The 16,051-nt window shown below is 33.4% G+C and overlaps 2 protein-coding genes across 3 annotated transcripts; one reads left to right on the top strand and one right to left on the bottom strand.

Moving 5' to 3' along the window:
- Window positions 1-1,382: 1,382 nt before the first annotated feature.
- Window positions 1,383-12,025, top strand: LOC132641830 (uncharacterized). Of its 2 annotated transcripts, XM_060358921.1 has the most exons (14): window positions 1,383-1,516; window positions 6,203-6,293; window positions 6,411-6,495; window positions 6,654-6,723; window positions 7,214-7,283; window positions 7,516-7,585; window positions 8,546-8,591; window positions 8,681-8,945; window positions 9,571-9,776; window positions 9,885-9,959; window positions 10,625-10,685; window positions 10,767-10,847; window positions 11,413-11,492; window positions 11,626-12,025. In XM_060358921.1, exons 1-14 carry the CDS (start codon window positions 1,398-1,400, stop codon window positions 11,702-11,704), a joined length of 1,398 nt encoding a protein of 465 aa, XP_060214904.1. In that variant the 5' UTR covers window positions 1,383-1,397; the 3' UTR covers window positions 11,705-12,025. The 2 variants fall into 2 exon arrangements, with proteins under 2 accessions (XP_060214904.1, XP_060214905.1); XM_060358922.1 differs by lacking the exons at window positions 11,413-11,492; window positions 11,626-12,025 and adding an exon at window positions 11,292-11,409.
- Window positions 12,026-12,504: 479 nt separating this feature from the next.
- Window positions 12,505-15,843, bottom strand: LOC132641829 (leucoanthocyanidin reductase-like). The gene is made up of 5 exons (XM_060358920.1): window positions 15,530-15,843; window positions 15,126-15,266; window positions 14,317-14,554; window positions 13,479-13,682; window positions 12,505-12,874 (listed from the first exon to the last, which is right to left on the bottom strand). The coding sequence occupies exons 1-5, from the start codon at window positions 15,743-15,745 to the stop codon at window positions 12,672-12,674; spliced, it is 1,002 nt and encodes a 333-aa protein (XP_060214903.1). The 5' UTR covers window positions 15,746-15,843; the 3' UTR covers window positions 12,505-12,671.
- Window positions 15,844-16,051: the final 208 nt, after the last annotated feature.

The raw sequence follows: 16,051 nt of genomic DNA, 5'->3' as shown, positions 1-16,051 counted from the left end.
AGATAAAATTAATTTTTTTTTTCCTTCTTACCTTTAGTAGTAATTGTTCTTGAAAATTACAAACACTTTAATTATAAAATGGTGTTATGATTGTACTTCAGATACCAATGAAAGGTAAAATAGTTAAAGACGCTTTCTAATTAATAAAATGAGCTTGATTGTTTGAATATGACGTATACCTTATTGGAAAAATGTTATGGAAAAAATGTAAAGGTACTCATGTATGTAATTGAAGGTATTGGATATGTCAAATTAAAGGCAAATAATACATAATAAGTATACATTAATATTAACCGTTATAGTTATGCTATAAAAAGATTTGCTATTCAATTAAGGATATTACCTAAGTATATATAGTTTACTTTAGTAATTTTATTAAAGAGCATGTAAAAGAAAATCACGATAATTTGATATGAAGGTAGTATTAAATTAATACTCCCTACCGTTAAAAAAAAGTGTTTACTTAGCCATTTGTAACCTCCCAAAATACTAACTGCTAGTCAAAACTAAGTAATTGACTAAAATGCCACCTAATTAAATAAATATTGGAATTTGGACACTTACTACTTAATAAGGATAAATCTAAATAAATAAGGTTAATAAGTGAACATTTTTTTAACCAAAAAAATAACGGCTAAGTGGACACTCTCTTTTATCGATCTCGGAGGGGGGAATATTTTCTAAAAAGATATCTCCCATCGTATCAAATACACACATCTTTCTAATCTTAGTTGTCCAAGTTATGCTCCAATGATTCCACTACTAGAAATACCATCCATCAAATAACATCATTTGAGCTCTCCAAAATTGTTACCAAATCCCGTGGGTGTGACAATACTCAGTGGTCGTTTGGTTTAAGGTATAACATGGGTTATACCGGTACTAATTTTTATACCACGTTTGGTATAAGGTATAGATTTATCCCGGGATTATTTTATACCTTGTACCAAACGTGGTATAAAAATTAGTGCTGGAATAACTCAACTTATACCTTCATAACCCACTTATACTGGTACTATTTTATACCATCTTTCAGATGGTATAAAATAATACCAACAGATGGTATAAATTAGTCCCGGGATTGTAATCCCGGGACTATTTTGACCTCAAACCAAACGACCACTAAAGACAACAAGAGCACCAATTTTTCGTTAAATCCAATTCTTTAAAAGTTGTCACAATTAACGTTGGTTCTTTTCTTGTTCAAACTTCCATAACACACCACTGTTCTGTCTTTTTCTTTAACACCCTTTATTTTTTTTCCTATGTCTTTTCTTGAAAATCTAATTTCTTTCCCTTTTATTTTACTGTTAAATCTTTGATAAATACATCAATTTTGAGGTGGGGTTCTTTTTATTTGTGAAAAAAGAGTGGGAATTTGGGTTTTCTTGAAATTTATGATGAGTGGAAGAAGAGTGTTGAAGTCTGTACAAGCAGTGTTAGCTCATGGATTGCTCTTTTGTTTCACTTTGCTTCTTGTTCTCAAGCTTGATCGACCCCTTCATTATTCTTGGTGGTTCGTTTTTTCTTCTTCTTTTTATTTGCTTCTTTATTGTTCATCTTTGGAATTGTTGGAATTTGGCAGTTTCTGGTTGAAGATTTTGGGATTTTAGAGAACAAGTTGTGAAAAAGATTTAATCTTTTTGGGAAATCTTGTTCTTGGATTTTTATCTGATTGAATATGTTTTAACAGTTAATGAGATTAACTTTATGCAGGTACTGTAAGGATATGTGGATAAAGTGAATGTTGTCTTTTTAGTCTGAATTTCTCAAAATGACTTGTTATTTTAGTACTTTGTATCTATGATATACTAGTTTGTAACACTTTTAACTTTGAAGCATGATATTCTATTGTTGGAAGTTATAATTGGAATGCATTCTTGATGAATGTTGAGCTCGAGAAAGGTGGAAATTTTGGATGATGTGCTTACCTTAAAATTATTAATAGGATTATTCTTGAGCTTGAAAAAGGTGGAAATTTTAGGATTTTGGATGATGTGCTTACACTAAAATTGTTAATCACTCATATATGAAGAGGTGTTTCACAACTAGACATTTCCAGTAAAATTTATTAGGCTTTTGCGGAATTCCGAGTGATTTTTTAGACGCTGTGATGACGACATGAGTGGGAGGAAGATTGGTCCAAGTCTTACTGAAAAATTGGCTCTTTTCTCAGGATTAATGATGATAAAACAAACTAAGTAGATTTGCAATATGTCAAACTTAATGTTGGTTTATCTAAGAACAGAAAATAATGTGAGCTGATGACAGTTGACAGCTAGTAGGAATTAAGACTTAATGGTTCCGTTGTTGTTGTTACACTTACATTAGGCTCGGTATTTGTTGGGAGTCTTTTTATTCTAATTAGAAAACTTGTATACTTGTTATGATAAGTGATATTTAGAAATTCTATAACTTTAGTACCCCTAAATTTTCTTGATATTCGGATAAATTGGACTTGATTAGAGCTAAAAAACTAGCTATTCTAAGATTGAGACATAGTTGGTTGATTGAATGATAGAGTGTATCAATCTTCAAAATTGTAATTTTTTATGCCAGCACTCCGTGTCCAGTGAATGAGAAGTAATATGCAAGGGCGTCTACGACCTTTGGTTAATCATTCAAAAAAGCATAGTGGACCCAAAAAAAGGGTGAATTTGACCTCAAAATTCCCCTGATAGTAAGAGTTTTTGCATTCTTCGATTGGAACTGAAAACCCATGCAAGGTTAGATATCTTGATTTGTTGGAATAAGTGCTATTTAATTAAGATTATTACCTAGGCTATATATAGTTTTGCTTAAGTAATTTTCTTAAAGAGCGTGCAAAAGAAAATCACGATAATTTGAGACGAAGGGAGTATTATGTATTTTCTGAAAAGATATCTCCATCATATCAAATACACATATCTTTCTAATTAATCCTTTTTCCTCTCAACAATTTACAATTCTAATCTTAGTTGTCCAAGTTATGCTCCAATGATTCCACTACTAGACCATCCCTCAAAGAACATCATTTGAGCTCTCCGAATTTGATACTACAAACCTTTCTTACCAAATCGGTAGGTGTGTCAATAATAAAGACAACAAGAGCAACGATTTTGCGTAAAATCCAATTCTCTTAAGTTCTCGCTATTAACGTTGCTCTGTCTCCTCCTTTGTTCTTTTCTTGTTCAAACTTCCAAGCAGTCCATTTTAAACCATGTCTCTTCTTGAAAATCTAATTTCTTTCCCTTTTATTTACTGTTAATCTTTGACACTCACATCGCAATTTTGAGGTGGGGTTCTTTTTATTGGTGACAAGCAGTGGTAGCTCATGGATTGCTCTTTAGTTTCACTTTGCTTCTTGTTCTCAAACTTGATCAAGCCCTTCATTATTCTTGGTGGTTCGTCTTTCTTCTTTTCATTTGTTTTTTGTATTTTTCAGCTTTTAAATTTTCTCAGTTCTTGGAATTCAAGGAATTTGGCAAGTTGAGGATTTTGGGAATTTTAGAGAACAATTTGTGTAAAGGATTCTTTTTTGGAAAAAATCATGTATACCCTTCTTGGGTTTTTATCTGATTGAGGAAGTTTTAACAATTTGTGCGGATAATAATGACATGTGGATAAAGGGAAAGTCTTTTGTTTGAATTTCTTAAATGACATGTTTTCTGAAATTAGCCTAGTTATTTAGTAGTAGTACTTTGAATCTATGATGTACTACTAGTTTTGTAACACTGATTTGTTTTCTGTATTGTTCAGCTTTTGGAAACTTTTCAGTTCTTGCAATTGTTGGAATTAATTTGGCAGTTTTTGTTTAAGGATTTTGGGAATTCTATTCCACAAATTTGTGAAAAAGATTTTTTGCTTTAATTGGGAAATCCTGTATGCCCTTTTTTGGATTTTTATTTGATTAGGGAAGTTTTTAACTGTTAATGAGATTAACCTTATGCCGAGATATTGTAACATATGTGGATAAAGTGAAGGTCTTTATTGTCTGAAATTCTCAAATACCTTCTTATTTAGTACTTGAATCTATGATATACTAGTTTGTAACATTTATTAACTTAGAAGCATGATATTACATTATTGGAAATTAAAATTGGAATGCCTTTTGGATCATTGTTGAGCTTGAAAAAGGTGGAAGCTTTAGGATTTTGGATGATGTTCTTACCCCTGAAATTGTTAATGATTATTGTTGAGCTTGAAAAATGCACCTGTAGGATTTTGGATGATGTGTTTACCATAAAATTGTTAATAGTATTATTGTTGGGTTTGAAAAAGGTGGAAACTTTAGGATTTTGGATGATGTGCTTATCCTAAAATTGTTAATAGGATGATTGTTGAGCTTTTCAGCTTGAAATAGGCGAAAACTTTAGGATTTGGGATGATGTGCTTACCCTAAAATTGTTAATAGTATTATCGAAAAAGGCAGAAACTTTAGGATTTTGGATGACGTGCTTACCCCAAAAATTGTTAATCACAAGGTGTACTCACGACTAGACATTTTCTGATAAAATTGATTCAGTTTTGGGGGAATTCTGAATGTTTTGTTAGACGTTGTGACAACAGCGTGAGTGCCAGGAAGATTGGTCCAAGTCTTACTGAAAAGTTGACTCCTTTCTCATTGGAGTTCATTCTTGCCTATATGAGAGCATGTTCGAATTTGTAAAGGTAGATTTAACACAACGGCAATATTCTTGCTAAGGAAATTGATGAAAAATATTAGGGACAAAAAGAAGGATTTACATGATATACGTAGACTTGGAAAAGTAATATGGAAAGTACCAAGAAAATTTTGTTGGTGGGTACTTAGAGAAGAAAGGAATTCATATGAATTGTTTAAGTTTCATAAAAGATGTGTACAAAGGCACATTCATAAAGTGTGAGAATAAACGGATGAGACGTAAAGGAGTTTCTTACATACACTAGGTATATGCCTTGAATTCAACTTGTTTACTCTGATTATAGATGAGTTAACCAATAGTATATAGACAAAAGGTTCTTTGATTTATGCATTTACCAGATGATAGATTTTTTTAATCGACAAAGTCAACCAAAAAATGAAATTCTGAACTAAGTTATATCCATAAGAATATAAGTCATAAGATGAATGTAACAGAAAACAAGATGTTAAGATTGATTCTGTTTATGCTTCGCACGATCTGGCTAATTCTATATACAACTATCTAATTCTTCTTTATATGTAAAGCCGTGATGTACAATCAACAAAATGATAAGAATATTAATCACATCCAGTAAAAAGTACAAATAGTACACACAGCAGATAAAATGAGAAAAAGATCGATTGAGATGATTTTCACAATTTCTTGTCTTAGACCTCCACGTGCACCGATTTGTAAATGTGATAATATCAGGATTAATGGTGATAAAACAAACCAAGTATATGTGGAATTTTATTTTGGAATTTTTCTTCAGAAGACTTGCAATTTCTCAAACTTAATTATGGTTTAGCTAAGAATAGAAATTTATGTGAGCAAAAGATTCCAAACAGTTGATGACAATTGACATCTAGTTGGAACTTGGAATTAAGGCTTAAGGGTGTAGTTGTTGTTTACACTTACATTAGGCTTGGTATTTGCCCCTTCTGATATAAGTATTCTAATTGTTGGAAAGGGCAATGTGTGGGCATGCACACATGTGCATTGCGTGTGAGTGTGCACATGTGTGTGTATTGAGAGACAGAGGTATCCGGGAAATATAAGCAGTGGTTACTAAGGTCCTTTGCTGCATTTATCTTAGTTCTTTTTGATCAATCGTGTTTTTTTTTGTCCTCTGTTTTCTGCATTATAATTATACCATTTTCAGTATACAGGCAATTGAGTTTCTACGTGTTGCTTTATACTCCCTCCGTCCCAATTTATGTGGCACCTTTCGGATTTCGAGAGTTAAATAAATTTTTCTTTGGCTGCAACTTTTTCATATGCCTTACAAATAATTTGAATTGTCAACTTTTGTCACTTATGGTACTTTTTACACAGTTCCAAATATGCAAATTTATTTCAAAAAATTGAAGATTCCATGTCTGAATTCACGGTCAATATTGAAAAGGTTGACTCTCGAAATCCGAACTGTGCGACATTAATTGGGACGAAGGGAGTACTTGTTTTTACCTTTAGTTTATAAGATAATTGAGAACTTTGAAACCCCTACTCTCTTAAACAGTATAATTACAGTTGGTTTTCACATTTGGTTCATTTTGCAGGGTTGTTTTCGTTCCACTTTGGTTGTTTCATGTGGTTGTAGCAAGGGGTAGATTCTCATTACCTGCTCCATCAGTGCCTCATGATCGACATGTATGACATACTAACTTTTCGGATTTTACATTCAACGTTTCATGTCCCAGTCAATGCTGTTTGTATATTCCCAAAAAGCTTTATAGTGACAGATGCACACATTCCTTTTTTGAACAGTGGTCCCCATTTCATGCTATCGTGGCCACACCGCTGCTTGTTGCTTTTGAACTGCTTCTTTGTATTCATCTCGACGGCACCTATGGTAAACAAGAAAAGAAATGATACAATATATTTTTTTTTCCTTATAAAAAAAAAAAAAAAACATGTATCATTTCTTTTTTCTCTTTAAATTTGATATGCAATGCTAGTTCATATAAGCGGAGGCGGAGCCACTTATTTGTGAGCTGTTGTTAATTGCAGCTGTAAATTTGAAGATTGTGTTCTTTCCCCTGCTAGCACTTGAAATTGCTATCTTGGTTGATAATGTTAGGTAAGATACTTTTCCTGCCAAGAAAATGCTGACTTAAAAGCCATCTGCTGGGAGTTGAATTATTTTTGGAATAAGGAGATACTCCCTCCGTCTCAAATTATTTGTCATGTTTCTCTTTTACACGCTCCTTAAAAGCATTAACTAGAAGGGGTTTTGACTATTTTACCCTTATTCATGTCTTAAGATATGATCTCTCATTGAATATTTACTCTATTTATGTTTCATCTCCCCATAATTGAGGCGTTTCTAGTCTTGAAGAACAATTACTACCGTGGTAAAATGGGAAAAAATAATTAATTTAATCTTGAACTAATGACAAATAATTTGAGATAGCTATTTTTAGAAATCACGACAAATAATTTGAGACGGAGGGAGTATGAAATAAGATGTCCAAAAATTTGCTTTTCTCAGCATACTTTGAGAGCATAAAGTTAATGGTCTTGGTTTTGGACGTGTATCTAATTCCTTATAAACGTTTCCCCATGTTCAGAATGTGCAGGGCTCTGATGCCCGGAGATGAAGACAGCATGAGTGATGAGGCTATATGGGAGACCCTTCCTGTAAGTATAGAGCTCCTATTCAATTGTAAGAAACCACAGTTAGCATTCATGTCATTTCTGTAGCTTATCTACGGGGAGGAATCTGATATTAACAGCCTATGATTACCTTTTAGATTGACTAGCTTAGAAAGCTTATTTCTTCACTTGCACAAATGTGTAAATAAGAGAGCTTATACTACTAATATATGCACATTGTTAGTTTCTGAAAGTCATCTTATCATCTATGTCTCAGCACTTCTGGGTTGCAATCGCTATGGTCTTCTTCATAGCAGCAACAACATTTACTCTTTTGAAGATCTGTGGTAATTATTTGACTCTCTTTCTGTACCTCTAAGTGAATTTGTGTGGCTAAATTGCAACATTTGCTTCTTCTCATTTTATTTTGTATCTTTACGTTCTTATCAATTTATATCTGAGCAACTTCAAAATAGTAAACTTTTTTTTTTTTGGAAATGGCAATCAAAAGAAAGACTATGCTCTTACTAAGAGATTAAGAATTTGGCCACAAATTGCACTTAGTATCTTGTTGATGACGATCTACTTCGTGCTGTAGCTTAATGCTGATAGTTTGAAGTGACAAATTAACTCAATTTGTTCTACAAATAAGGATCAATAGCTGTTTAGCGCTGTTTTTAATTGCTCGATCGGTTGCCGTAACATGTGAATTCTACAACCGTATCATGATTTAGCTATAGCGTTTTGACAGTGACTTCATGCAACCTAGGAGTTAACCATTATTTCCCTACTTCTACTTTGCTCCACTACTACTCTATTTAAAGAACAAAAGATGGACTAATATTGTCTTCGTGGTAATACTGTTAAAAACACGGTGATCCATCTTTTAACCTGGACTATAGATTAGTTTGGTAGAGTAGTTACGTTTATGGAAAAATTGCGTGATATAATGACTTAAGCCCACTAGTTACCCGATTTAGCAGTACTTTTATATTATTACAAAAAGTAGCCAGTTTTTTCATTTATAGCAGATTTTTATTATTTGTTTGCATGTATGTATGTATGTATACATAACGGCCAGTGTATGTATGCACGACGGCTAGTGTATGTATGTATGTATGACTGTATGTGTGATATGCTTTGACAAAAAACTGTTGCTATGTTTGAAAACTCAATAATATCGCCATAATTTGTTATTAGGGGAATAAATAGTGCTGTTTATGAAAATTCCCTATGTTTATTGGCTTTTCCACCTTATCTGTCGTTCATCAAATTACGGCTTCATGTTCCTTGGATGTGAATTGCAGGAGATGTTGCTGCTCTTGGGTGGTGGGATTTATTCATTAACTACGGGTACAGAAATTTTTTCCCACTTATCCTGCGTGATTGGCACTTGTGCCTAATTGCTTGCTAAACCTGTATATATCATACTTGGCGTTCAGTGTCGCAGAATGCTTTGCCTTTATTATCTGCACAAAATGGTACAACCCTGCAATCCACGGACACTCAAATAGACACTCAAGTAGTCTACGCGCACCGAGCTCTTCTACAACAAGCATGCAATATCTTAACTGGAACAGTGGATTTCTGGCATCTTTGGATGAAGATGATCGACAGAGGGGAATATGCAGTTTGCAGGACATTGGTGGTCATGTGATGAAAATTCCTCTTGTTTGTTTCCAGCTATTGCTTTTTATGCGCTTAGCGGTACGAACTCTCTTAAGAAAATTTTCTTCAATTTTCCAATTGTTAATCACATTTGGAGAAAATGACAAAAAGGGTCCCTTATGTTTGTGGGTAGATTCAAAAGAGTCCCTTAAGTATGCGTTTAATAGTTTTAGTCTTTTAAGTCTGCTAAAATTTAACACTTTTAGTCTCTGTAAAATATTTACCGAACTTTGTATGGTAGATTTGACGGGAAAAAAAAAAGGAAATTAGCAGGAACTCACATTTAGAGGTACAATTTTTGTAGTTTTTTCTATTTTAAATTTTTTCCCTAGAGTCTAGTGCAGCATTTTGAGGTGTAATTTCTGCTATTTTTATATCCTTTTAGTATCTAGTGTAGGTTTTTTTGTTGCATAATTTAGGATTTGATGAGACTTTCTTAGTGTTTTTAGTTTAGTCTTTTTTTCCCCACTGTTTCCACGAAATCTAACGTACAGAGTTCGGTAAATATTTTGCGGAATCTAAAAGTGTTGAACTTTTGGCAAACTTAAAGGACCAAAACTGTTAAGTGCATAGTTAAGGGACTATTTTGAACCAACCTTCGAACATAAGAGACCATTTTTGTCATTTTGTCATCACATTTGCAACTAACACACTTTGATTACAGGGGACGCCACCAAGTGCTAGGCTCATCCCGATTCCCGTTCTGTTCATTCCTCTTTTCCTACTTCAAGGAGCTGGTATTTTGTTCTCTATTTATAGACTTGTGGAGACGATTAATCTTCCGGTAGATGGTGAAGCTGGTGTAAGAAACTATTTTAGGATGTCTGCTGTTATTCGTGATTTTTTCAGTTTCATGCGTCACGGGTCAAGGTAATGATGGCAAGGTGAAACTGTACAATTTCTAATCCTTCTGAGCATTGTTTAGGTCCACTTATTCTACGTGCTTGTCTTTTTGTGTTTATCTTATTGGTACAACAGGTTGTTAGGTTGGTGGTCAATTGATGAAGGAAGCCGAGAGGAACAAGCTCGTCTATATTATGCTGGGACATCTGGGTCAGTATTCCTGTCTGTCAATACTTGCATTTTTTGTATTTCTGTACAGCACCTTGAGGGTCATCTGGTTCGAGCTTTTTAGATGGCCTTTCTTTTTTCCTTTTTTTTTTTCTTTTTTTGGGTGGGGGGAGGGGGTTCCATCTTTCAAGAAGTTCACTGCAAATTTGCTGCTACTAAATAATTAATATCGCGAATACCATAACAACACTGTTGCAGCCTGTTACTGGACTGGAGAGATTCACTTCATTACTAAGGACTAACCCCACATTTTTGGAACAAGGAAAGTTTTTTCTTGGCGAAACAAGAGCCACTTATCAAACAAGAACTTGAAAATTACTGATGAAAAAAGAATCTTAGATTACAAAAGCAATAAAATATCTCTCTTGAAAGAGATTTAAATGTATGGGTAAGTATAAATACTGTAAAAGCGGGACTAGTAGTCGATTAAAAAATTCTAGAAATTATCTTTTGCTTAACTTTTTTGTCTAATTTTCTTACTGGGTACCATTGCAAGCTTGTAAGCCCCCTAGGAGGCCTTGAATATAATATCACAGTTGTTTTTCTCCGTGCACAACTCCTTATACTTGGTCCACTCTAGTATGCCTCAGTGCTTAATTAAACCTCCACTTATTTATCTTCTGGGCGTCTTCTGATTGTTATTTTAGGTACAATACTTTCGCACCTGATACCGTAAAGCAAATGCCTAAAGCGAAGCTTGCTGAAGAGGTCGCTTCTTTTTCTTGTTGCCTCTTTCTTGGTTTCTTTTACTGCTCTCTGAGATGGTTAGCTTGACTGTTGCTATCTCAGATATGGAGACTACAAGCAGCACTTTGTGAGCAATCAGAGATCACACAGACAAAACAGGATGAGTTCGAAAGACTTCAAAATGTAAGATTACATCAAACTACTGCTAATATCTAATTGATGCATTATGTTTTCGTGAAACTCAGCCACAAGAAAAATACTGTCTACTTTATATTTCTTTTATCATCATACATTACTTTAAAAGAAATCTAGTGTGTGTTTAACAAATATGTGATGTTTTAGAAACTGCAGACTTAACTAAAGATTGGGCACAATGTAAGAAAAAGATCCATATTGGTGATATCTACTGGTTGGGAATTGGTTTTAGTCTTGTTAGAGGACTTCTAGTATTTGTACTATATATTTATAGGTACTATAATGGTTAATGCATATATATTTAACATATTTTCACTCTTATTTTTTATTTGGTACGGCGATAACATGAGTTGAACTTAAATGGAGAAATGAGGACTCATATAGTCAACCCAACCTGTTTGGGACTGAGGCTTAATTGTTGTTGTGATACAGTTAGAAACCAGGAATGGCTTGTGTTACCTCAGTATTTGTGGATATTGTTACTATTCAACTGCTAATTCTCGAATCGGTGCTGGCATCTACTGAGCCACTTACATGTGGATCCTTTTGTCAGGAAAAAATCTTATGTCGAATTTGCTTCGAGGAACAGATCAACATTCTTCTCCTTCCTTGTCGGCATCACATCCTCTGCAGGTATTACCTAAAACCTCGTGCCACTTCTTTTCTGCAGTCCGATTTACATTCTTTCTGTGGTTTGCAATATATTATATATACTGTTTCTTTAAAATGTTGTAATCTAATTATTATAATGATCATTCTTTCACAGCACGTGTTGTGACAAGTGCAAGAGGTGCCCCATCTGCCGTGTGTTCATAGAAGAGCGTTTGCCTGTAAATGATGTGTAGTTACTTCTATCAGCTTAGTTTCCTCCGAGCTTGTCCTTTCGATCAGACGAACAAAGTAGATGGTGAATGCGGTTTTATTGAGTCATGTCACCACAAGTACATTGTTTTATTTGATTTTGTATGTGTATTCGTCTGAATCGGGTTGTGTCTCTATCTTGTGAACTGTGTATATCATCCACAAGATTATTGTAGTTCTTGCAATAGATTCTGTAAAGCAATAGTTATACCAGCTCTGTGCATATTTTCTCTGATCTATCAATGTATGATGGCATTTGACATCTGTTGCTATTGTGCTCTGAAATGAAACTCAGATTTCTTGAAGGTGAAATTCACTATTATTGTCCATCTATAATTTTGGGTGACATTGAAAGGAAAAGCACAAACATATAGAGAATTGTCATTTTTTTCTCTTCCCTATGCTTGTTTAGATTGGACTCCTTTCTTATTTATTTCATCTCGTCTTTCCCCTTTTACTATGATTACATAATGTTCTTGTGAATTATGACTAATACTGGGGTATATAAGCTGTGATTTCAAATCCAGAAATCATTGTACTCTTGTAACCTTACGTGAGCCAAAGCAAGTCAAAGTCACTCTTACTGCTACTCTACAGAATCGTAACCTCATATACTCTACAGAATCGTAACCTCATACACTCTGTTCAACTCTTTCGAGTTTCAATTTATCACTACCCATCTTTATTGTTCTTTATTGAAAATTAAAAAATCATCAGTTAGAGAGTTGTTTTGACAAAATAGGCAATGGTTAAGGCTGAATTAAGAAAATAGAAAACAACTAAATAAATGCATCAAGAATAAGGAAAAGGGCAAATATTACATCAAAATAAGGAAAAAGGAATACAAAAGTTTACTCATGAAGAATGGAGAGAAAAAAAATTCTCTTTCACCATGTGTTTAGGATAAAAGGGCAGATAGTTGGATTAAATAGCACAAATTGCAAACTAGTTCTAGTTAATAGACATTTTGAGCATGTCATCCATCTTTAAAAGGAAATCATTAAAGCACTCATCCATGGTGCAAAAGGACTCATTGGGGTACAAATCACAGACTTCAAGGTCCTTAATACCATCAATTGAAAATTCAATTTGACAGCCCCTTATGAAAATTTCATGTGTCAAAGCTGCAACCACACTTTTGGGGATGATTTTCTCTGCAAATGACAACACATAAAAAATGAATATGATATGTTAATAAATATAAAATATATTACTTGTTATACAATTTGCAAATATTCTTTCCAGCCTAAAATTTTATTTTTGTATATAGATAAAGTTATGTTTCAAAAATAGACCACTTTATTCTCCAAGTCGCATGAGTAGCGACCTGCACAAGGGTAAACATTGTACGGGCTTCGCCACTTTTTGGATCGTCTTTTGAAGAATAACCAATATGTGAAAATTTATTGAAAAGTAACCACTTTTGATGCAGAAACACCATAACAGTTTCGTAGTTTTTGAACTTAACCGGGTGAAAACTTCAGGATATTGTTCCATGACGGAGTGAAGATTTCAAAATTTTGTTATTTTTCAACGACTTATGAATTTGTGGATATTTTCTAAATTACAGGTCAGAAAATGGTTATTTTTGAATTTTATGCCACGAAAGGTGCAAACATTGAGCCGTTATCTCCTACATGGACCCGGTGAAATTAAACTTTAATAGTTAAACGATAAGACCCTCTGCCAGTTAATTATGACTTTGCAGTGATAGTGTCATATAAAATCGAACGGAAAGTAGAGTGAATATATTTATACCTGCAGCTACAGCTAATAGGACATCCTCAGTGATGGTGACTCTTGGTAGTGTTCGACCAATTTTAGTTTCCCAAAGAGTAGCAATTTCGTTCATGTTAAGGAAGTTGCATAGTGGTCGAAAATGTACACATTTATCCACTGTCCTATAGTCTTCGGCTGCTTTGATTGTGAATTTCCCAATATCAGCACCAGCCACAAAATAAGCTGCACTTTCAAAAAATAATGAAATTTTGAAGATAGAATTAGTACTTAGTAAATTGAAAAACGGGAGAAAAAGGGGTGAAACAATTGATTGAGATATTTCTCAAATATAAGTATCAGCGTAACCTCCCTATACCCTAATATCTAGTAACTAGTACAGTTAGATTATATGGTTTTATACATTTGTCATTTGCATGACAATAATAACAGAACACTAGCTAAATCATGAATGTTCTAAAAGATACAATATTTCCATTAGTCAAAAAAGAGAGAAAACACACAATCCCCACAAAAAGTGATATAATAAGATGTACATTACAACACTAAAACAAAAGTTTCAAATGAACATAACAACATATATCAACATACAAACACTACAAAAAGAAATAGCGATGGACTTCTATTACTAAATAATAAAAATTCGTCGCTAATTCTATTTAACAGCATATTATTAAATAATCATGTTACCAAGAAAAAATGATAAACGGTTGAACTACCAAAAAAAAAAAAAGGTACACGAAACATTTAGTGTTTTATGTAGGGTCCAGGAAAGGGTCATATCCCAAAAGAATGTAGGCAGCATATACTAACACAAGCATCGAAGAATTTTTAGAGTGATGGGAATAGATTAATGTACCTTTGACGGTGCCATCACCATAAATTTGGAAATGATCAAGAGGAGGAAGAACTTCAGAAGGATGTTTATTATCATAATAAGGCCAAGAAGCCACTGAATTGCAGCAAATATAAGTATAAGGAATACTCATTTTCTCTATCAACCTTCTCACTGTCCTCTTCTCTTTATACATATTTAGCCCTGGCTCCACTGGATCTGACCTGTCTACTTCATGTCCAAACTCTGATGGCAAAAATCTCTATATATATTTCAAACAAAACATTAACATAATGTCACCTGCTATAACATGTTACAATTCACTAATAATGAGGAAAAACAAAGTTTCCACAATCAATATTTATGAATAATTTAATGGCAAATACTGAAACAAGTTTCTCTTATCACTAACACACATGCTCTAGTTCCTGGATCCGCGCGCCTCTAGTCTTGCATGTTTCTTGTTAAAACAATTCATTTTATAAGCTTGACATTTTTACATATATAAAATCTTATGGAACAATCACGCTTTTTCTCTGATTCTTTTACACTATCTGTACATGTATAAGTTGTTCAACGACAAAATAGTTGAAACAGCTTTGTCATGTCTTTCACGTAGACGAATTAAGGTTTGATTCTGCCGTTCCGATTAAATCCATTACTTTCGACTCGAAATATAGTATAAGCAAAAAAAAGGAGGAGGATGAGTACATATAAATTATAATATATAAGATCATAACTCATTCTACACTCGGAGACTTTAGATTTTGGATTTGCTTTTGGGTTAGCTTGTATATTTTTGAAACAATTGATTTTTATAAGAAAGAAATTACCTTAATAGTTCCAACAGCTTTCATGGCTTGTACAAGGACAAGTTGATCAAGTATACTTTCACCACCCACAGCTGATATTACTATATCAATCTCATGCTTCCTTAGTGTGTCCTCCATGAATTTTTGGTTATTTATAGCACCCTATTACAAAAAAAAAAAAAAAAAAAAAAATTACAAATACAAGCATTATAAAACAAGATTTTCGGGAGTCCCTAGAAATTTTTTTGCTAATTGACACAAAATGAAAAGCTAAAATATTCTGGTACATATAGACGTTCCTTAGTAATATTATCATGCGCAGTAACAATACCAAACCAAAATGCTTCTTATTATTTACTTTCATTTCTCCATCCACTCAAAAAGTGAAATTAAATAACAAAGAATATGAGTGTAACATATTTTACGTGCAATATTATGGCCCCTTTATCTTCAAATCCTTTGATAATTTTTATCTTAGGATGAAAATTATCTGGGAATGATCGAACAAGAATATAAGTTCTTCGATTAGCATCAAGACTTGCTTGTGCTATAAATTGCCCGATGAATCCCGTCGCTCCGACGATGAGAATCCGGCCACATTTTCCGGCTGGTCCATTAGAAACTAATCTAGGTGAAGTCATATTTTTTTTAAAACTTTCTCAAAACTATGTTATTGCAAGAAACTAAAGAAGAAAAAGAGATTTTAAAAGGCTCTTCAATTGGTTTGGAGGTGATGGTATTACTATATACTAGTAACATCGTGTGAAAAAAATGGTAAAAAATAAAATGGTTTAGTCTTTAACTTTTCAACTACTCTTCTAGGTTTATTTTTTTACTTTTTTATATCTACTTGTTAGAAAATGTTGACCTCTAGGTAGATATTATAGTTTTATCACAAAAATAAAAAAAATAAAAAAATAAAAAAGAGAGAGAGAGAGAGACGACTG

The sequence above is a fragment of the Lycium barbarum genome, chromosome 5 (assembly GCF_019175385.1).
Source record: "Lycium barbarum isolate Lr01 chromosome 5, ASM1917538v2, whole genome shotgun sequence".
In the NCBI taxonomy this organism is placed as follows: domain Eukaryota; kingdom Viridiplantae; phylum Streptophyta; class Magnoliopsida; order Solanales; family Solanaceae; genus Lycium; species Lycium barbarum.
Note: the sequence above shows the minus strand (reverse complement) of the source record. Positions and strands in the feature narration are given on the sequence as shown.